A 6,795-nucleotide genomic window follows, 5' to 3' on the forward strand; every position below is an offset into this window, starting at 1 on the left:
TTCTGGCTTATCTTACAGTTCACTAATCCTTTCTTTAGCAGTATCCACACTGCTGTTGAACCCATTTATTGATTTATTAATTTTGATTCTATTTTCACTTGTAGAATTTCCATTTGATTGATTTTTACAGTTTCCGAAATTCAGATATCTCTGCTAAAATTCTTGATCTTGTGGTATACCTTCCTGAACTTTTAATAATTTCAATTAACTTACATTTCATTTCTGATATTATATTCCAATATCTAGATCTCCTGTGAGTGTATTTCTGTTATCTTTATTTTTTTCTCTTGGCTTTGGTTGAATTCTGGATATTGCATATGAAAAGTTCCAGAGATAATTTGGGATTTTGAATAGTTTATTTTCCCCCAGAAGGAGTTTATTCCAGCTTTTGGCAGGCATGGATACCCTGACCTACCCTTTCAGGACTGATGAAGAGGCTTCCTCTCACTGAACACAAATTTTTGTCTCTTCAGCCTCATGAGATTGCAGGAAGCTCCGCTTGGTCTCTCAGCTTTTCAGCTTCTGCTTGTAAAAAGACAAATGCTTTAAGGGGAAAGAAATGCCCAAAGCCAGGCTCACCTTGTTGCACTTCCCTTCTTTCTGTGATTGCAGCCCCTCAGGTCCTTGTTGCCGTGGTAATTCACCAACACACAGATTTTTTTAAGTTTGCAGAAGGAGGGAATTAAACCTTGTTCCTTTGTTAGAAAGGCCAGGCCCCAGAGCAGAACCCAGTGCCCCATGACCTCTCCAGAGACTTTTGCCATTTGGTGGTAATGGGAGTGGGGTGGGGGGAGCAGTTAATTGGACATTAGTGAGGGTCAGTCTCTTCATTATCTCTCAACAGACTGAACCAGGGAAGGACTTGAACCTAGCTTGACAGAGCTCGACACACCCAGCATAGCCTTCTTGTTTACAGATGTGAAAATCGGAGCCCAGAATGGGGCAATTCCACAGTGACTGGGACCCAGGTGTTCTTGACTGCTTGACCAGTGCTCAGCTCTAGCGGAGAACAGGGGACAGTGGCCGGCGGGGCTGCCGGGGGTGCTGGGGGTGGCTGCTGCTCTTTCCTGTTGCTTCTGGCCCCTCCCTGTCTCCTGTTGTGTCCGCCCTCATTCCGGCTAGTCTTCTGAAGCCTGGGCAGCAGGGGGTGCTGGAGGTGTGGGTGCTTGTTGTTACTGCTGTGAGCTCTGGGTACAGCTGCCACCAGACTCTCCTCTCTCTGATTTCTTACAAGACCCTGGAGCCAGTTTATGAGAGTGACAGTTTTTTTTTATTCTCACTAATCCCCACAGTTTTCTTCCCACACCCAGTTTCTCTTCCGCTTTTCTCCCCACCCTGTTATAAACGAAAGTCAATGTACCTATCATGCCCCACTTTCTCTCCCAGTGCCTTAGTGACCTGGCATTAGGCCCAGGGGCTGGAGAAATCAGCCACACGTTTCCCTGGCACAGACAGAGGGTTCCGTAGATGACAGACCACAGGAGGCCTCCTGTTGGGAAAATGTTCCCAGGACTTCTGAGGCACCAGCAGTCCTGAGAGGGCTCAGAAGAGGTAGTGGGGAAGAAAGAGGACCCACATCCCAGTCCCATCTGGCTAACAGGTTGGGGAGGCCACTGCTGCCTCCCCCAGGGCCCAGATGGTCTGTCCCAGTGTCTCTGTCTTGCCTTTATTAAGCAGCAGCCCCCAGGAACTCTCTCTTTGCCACCCTGTGGAGTTAGCCAAGGGCCCGTCCTGCGGGCAGGCTGCTGTGTGTGGGAGTCGGGGTTTGATGAGCTGCTGAGCCAGGGAGGCCTCCAGTGAGCACTCGGTACTGCCAGCCCTGCCCGAGGAGACTGCGATGAGAGGAAAACAACACCACGGTCGCTGGTCAATCCCAGTGTGCCATTCTGGCTCCTTGTGGCCGCTCCCCCTTCATAGAGGTCGTGGGATCTGCTCTGGTAGATTTTAAAACCCCCTCGCGGGGGCGAGGTATAGGAACTTCTCGTGGCTGTCCAGGTGCATTGTGGCTTTCCCAGCCTTGCACACTGTCATGCCTGTTCCCTCAGCCCTTGCTGGCCACTCCCAGCACACCAGACTCTTGCCACCAGTAGCTGAGGCTCCAGGGCACAAAGGCTCTGAGGAGCAGGTGGGGCTTGGGGAACCCGTGGGTGACCACTGGCTTTCTCTTTTAGGAGTAGCTCTGGCCCTGGCTTGGAGTCCCACCTTGCCTTGTCTCAGATGCTGCGACCACTGCTGTAGGACCCTATAAAAATGGTGCAGTCTCTTTGACCCCCAGTTCCCGTAACTGTCAAATGGAGATAATGCTGGAGAGACATACAGTGAATGCTCTCTGTGCACCCCGACCCCAGCTCTTGATGAGAACCCACTGTGCAGGTGGGGCTTTGGGAGAGCGCCCAGCCCGGCTGCTAACTGGAAGATGAGGAGGCTGGGGCTCAGAGAATGGAGCCTGTCACAACGAAGCTTCTGTTCCTGCGCTGTCTCCCTTCCCCAGGTCATCTCCAGAGAGACCAGAGGAGAGTCAGGAAGTAGCCAGCTCCTATGGCTTCATCACATGCCAACCTGCAAGTGTATAAGGTGCATGAGACCGTGCTATACCTTACTTTCTCTCTGCTTGTTCTCTCTGCCCTTTAGGGAACTCAGGCTGCGGAACTATGTCCCAGAGGATGAGGACCTGAAGAGGAGAAGGGTGCCCCAGGCCAAGCCAGTCGCAGGTAGGTGGGCTGCGTCTCCACCTCTGCTCCACGGCACTGTTGGTTGCCTCCACCTTGGCAGGTGTCACCCTCTCTTGGAGAATAACTGACAGTGCCAGGGCTGGAAGTTGGGCCTCCAGGACCCTCCGTCACCATCTCGTGGCAGATGCACAACTAGAAGCAGTCTGGGCACTGAAGCGGCCTGTTGTGCCTGCTCTGCCCTGCTCACGCCCAGCCTAGGAGGCCTTCCAGGGACCTGTGAGGGAAGAGGCCACATCCCCTCAGAGGACCTCTCTGGGCTGAGAAGTGGAAGTGGCCCTGGGGCCCTTGGACAGCAGGGGCAGGGTGTTGGGTGCTGCGGGCCCTTGGAGGGTCAGAGTGAGAGACGCTGAAGAGGGGCTGACCATCCAGGTCCTTGGAGAGTAGTGGGCAGGCAGACACCCGCCCAGCTTGGGGCGTGGCAGTGCCAGAGCACAGAGGATGGGCAGAGGTGTTCTCACTGGTGGGATGAAGGGCCTGGCCCAGAGGCTGCCCAGTCACACCACGGTGTGGGGAGCAGCACAGCAGCCGGAGCATCTGGCCAGCTGCAGCCTGTCCAGAGCCATCCACGCTGGAGATGCTGGGGTGCTTCTTATCATGCAGATCCCTGGCCATGTTTTTTATTCTTTGTTTTTATCAATTTTTAATTATATGAGTAATAAATTAATAGATACATTTATCTTATAAAAGAGTAAAATGTTGCCCATTCAGCCACACTCCAGTCTGCCTCCCCATCTCCTTCGGCCCTGAGATTCACACACTTCCCAGGTGATCTGCTTCATGGTTTGGGCCTCGCCATGGTGAGGCAGTGGCATGGTGGGGAGAGTAAGGCAGGACAGAGGACAGGGATGGGGAACTGGTCCCATGTCTCAGGGTCAGCACCTGTGTCTGGAGGGAGGTGAGGCAGGGCAGAGGGGCCATGAGGAGACCCGGGACAAAGGTGAGGGGGGTTAGAGGAAGCCCGTGGAGCCCAAATTTGTTGTTCTTGACATCTGTCCCCACAGGGGCAGGGCCCTCCTGGTCAGGCCACCCAGAGGCCCGTTGTGCTGTTGGCAGCTGGGTGGAACCGGGAGGTACACGTGGGCAGGGCTCCTCGAGGTGGCTGCCCCCTGGTCTTGGGAGCACAAATCTAAGAGTGGGATGGGAAGAAAAGCCACCTGTGCCCTGGCCATCCCCAGGGCACATCCTCAGAGCGCAGGAGCCCCAGGAGGGTATGGGAAAAGCCAGTCCTCAAGGCCCTTCCCAAAACCATACTTTGGATGTATCCAGGCAACTGTCTCATTTCCCAGCTGGGGATCCTGGGACTAAGAGAAGCACCCATGCTTCCTGGCTAGAGGTCTGGGCTCCGTCTACTCTAGCTGGCTGCCTGCCTCCTGCTGGCCCTCCTTCATCCCCGGATTGCCTTCATCCTGAGAAACCCAAGCCCTTCCTCCAGAGCTGCCTTTGCAGGATCTCACCTCTAGGTAGTTAGGGGCCAAGGGGAGAGGCGGGGCAAGAAATCCCAGACTCTCCCAGGGACCTGCGGCTGCAGTTTGCCATATCTGGGAGAGTGGTGGCTCCTTTCCGACCTGCCTCTGTTGTTGTCTTGTGCCCTCTAGTGGAAGAGAAGGTGAAGGAGCAGCTGGAGGCCGCCAAGCCAGAGCCCATCATTGAGGAAGTGGTGAGTGCCTGGGGGTGTCGCCGTCCTCCCTTGCTCCTTCTGTGGGTCCTTTTCTCCTTCCCACCTGCTCTCTTCACACATCCTTCCTTCTCGTCACTTCTTTATTCCCTTTCTACCTCCCTGTTTCCTCTCAGCCCCCTCCTTCCTCCTCCCTTTTCTCCCCTTTTCCTACCTCTGTCCCCTGTCTTCTACTTCCCTTGGGGCTAAGCCCTTCCAGCCCTGACATGTGTCTCCTCCCTCCCCAGGACCTGGCCAACCTCGCACCCCGGAAGCCTGATTGGTGAGTGTTGCCCATGTAGGACCAGTGCAGACTGACTGGGACACTCTTGGTGCTAGGCATGGGCTCCGGCTGGGCCTTTCCCAGCCTCGCAACGGGAGGCAGGCAGTGTAGACATACAGCTACAGGAGATTATTACTGTCTGAAGTAAGTGCCGAGAAGGACGTAAGTGGAGAATGAGAGGGACATGACGGGGAATGACACCTAAGGGTGGGGAGGGGCTCGGGCAGCAGGGGCTCAGCAGTCCCCTCCAAAAGTCCCTTCTGAAAGGATGAGGGCCCGCCCCACCTCAGAGAGCTCCGTTTGAACAAGGCTGACCGTTGCCCGCAGGGAGCCATAGGGTAGAGGCAAGACGGTGGGAAGGGCAGATGAAGGTTTCTGCCCCAGTTCTGCCACCAGCTAGCCTGTTTCCCTTTGGCCTCAGCTCCCTCTGCTGTGAAATGGGGATGCTCATCCTTCCTGGTGCCCCTGTGACTGGGCAGAGAAAGAGGGTGAGAGAGGGCCGTGTGTTCACTTTACCTTGGGCCAGAGGTACCAGCCATTTCCCTCTCACTTGCAATTCTGTGTCAAGTACGGCACTAGCTGAAGGTGTTCTAATTTGATGAAACAAAAGCATGGGGCGTGTGTCCTTGGAAACCCAGAGCCAGGGGGAATAGGCTGTGTGTGCACTTCTGGAAGCTCCTGGTGGTGAGGGTGAACGTGTGGTCGAAGGAGGAGCAGGACCCCCAGCGGGCCGGGGCAAGTCACTCGCTGATGGAGACCAAGGGGAACAGACAAAGAGAGGACCCTAAGAACCATCTACCCTGTACACCTAGACTCGGGCCCCTGTGTTGGGTGGGTCTGTGGTGCTAGTCCCTGCCTCACTGGGACTGGCAAGGATGGCTGATGCTGGGTTTTGGAGGACACAGAAAGAGAGAGGGAGGAGCTTCCTGGCCTCAGGCACCCGAGTGTGGAGTGTGATTCCTGATGCCGGAGGGGCTGTGGGAGGGGAAGGCCCCAAGGCCACACCAGGCCAGCCTTCAGCCTCCGGCCTCCTCCCACCTCCCTGCTCCAGGGACCTCAAGAGAGATGTAGCCAAGAAGCTGGAGAAGCTAGAAAAGCGGACCCAGAGGGCCATCGCCGAGCTGATCCGTAAGTGCGGGGCCTGGTAAGGCAGGGTTCCCGGCCCTCTGGGTGGTGGCGCAAGCACACGGCCCCTCTCCACTCCTCCTGTCTGCCACCCTTCCAGGTGAGAGGCTGAAGGGCCAGGAGGACAACCTGGCCTCTGCAGTGGCGGCCACCACCACCGAACAAGAGGCTGGTGACTCCGACTGAGGCATGCCCTATCCCCTCGCCGCCCACCTTTCAGGCCTGTCCTATAGGAGGATGGTCTTGGGCAAGGGTAGGGGCTGGGCTTGCCGTCACCTCCAGTTTGGCCTCAGAACAGTGACTCCCTGCCTAGCAGTCTGAACCCCACCCCTCCCCATGCTGTGAGGTCGGCTCCTTGTCTCCTGAGTGGTCCCCACCGTGCTGAGTTGGGGCAGAGCCAGCAACAACTCTGTGGGCTTGCTGTATCTCTACATATATATGTTATTTTGAATTTTTTTAATGTCTGGAAATAGAAACAAGCAGACCCCTGTGTATGGCAGAAACCTCCTGAATATTTGGGATACTCTGGGTTTGGGCCCCAAGACAGGGCAGCTGCAGAAGTGATGTTTAATATGAGTAAGCCCTGTGTTGGGCTGAACATGTTGAGGCTGGAGGGGTGGGGAAGGCCCAGGCCTGATCTTCTGGATCCAGGTTCTGGTCCAGTCCTTGGTCAGCGGTGATCATCTCAAAATCCTTGGGTGACAGAGATAGGCCTTACAGTAGTTTTTGGGATACCTTGGAGAGGCTCCCACTCTGGTCCTCTGTGGACCCCCTTGCAGTGAGAAGGAAGCGACTGGGCCCATGAAGGGGGTGAGCTGTGCCTTGGCAAAGCCTCGACTCTGGGCCACTACAGATTTGGGGCCCCTGGCACTGCTCGTTCACATTCCACCCACAACCCCAGCAGCCTGTCTCCCCACTTCACCGGCCAGAGCTAGTCGCTGGCTTCCCTGGCACAGGGTGCCCGTATGGGGGAGGGTGGCCCATTCTGCTAAAGACTGGGG

General features: G+C 55.7%; 1 protein-coding gene across 1 annotated transcript in view; it reads left to right on the plus strand.

Annotated features, from left to right (window-relative positions):
• CCDC12 (coiled-coil domain containing 12) overlaps window positions 1-6,288 on the plus strand; it is a 46,853-nt gene extending 40,565 nt beyond the window's left edge. Inside the window, exons 3-7 of the mRNA XM_007168845.3 lie at window positions 2,632-2,711; window positions 4,328-4,389; window positions 4,635-4,669; window positions 5,721-5,797; window positions 5,895-6,288. Coding sequence (XP_007168907.1) covers window positions 2,632-2,711; window positions 4,328-4,389; window positions 4,635-4,669; window positions 5,721-5,797; window positions 5,895-5,980 — 340 coding nt within the window. The 3' untranslated portion in view covers window positions 5,981-6,288. The remainder of the gene's footprint in view (window positions 1-2,631; window positions 2,712-4,327; window positions 4,390-4,634; window positions 4,670-5,720; window positions 5,798-5,894) is intronic.
• Window positions 6,289-6,795: the final 507 nt, after the last annotated feature.

Source organism: Balaenoptera acutorostrata, chromosome 10 (genome assembly GCF_949987535.1).
Source record: "Balaenoptera acutorostrata chromosome 10, mBalAcu1.1, whole genome shotgun sequence".
In the NCBI taxonomy this organism is placed as follows: Eukaryota; Metazoa; Chordata; class Mammalia; order Artiodactyla; family Balaenopteridae; genus Balaenoptera; species Balaenoptera acutorostrata.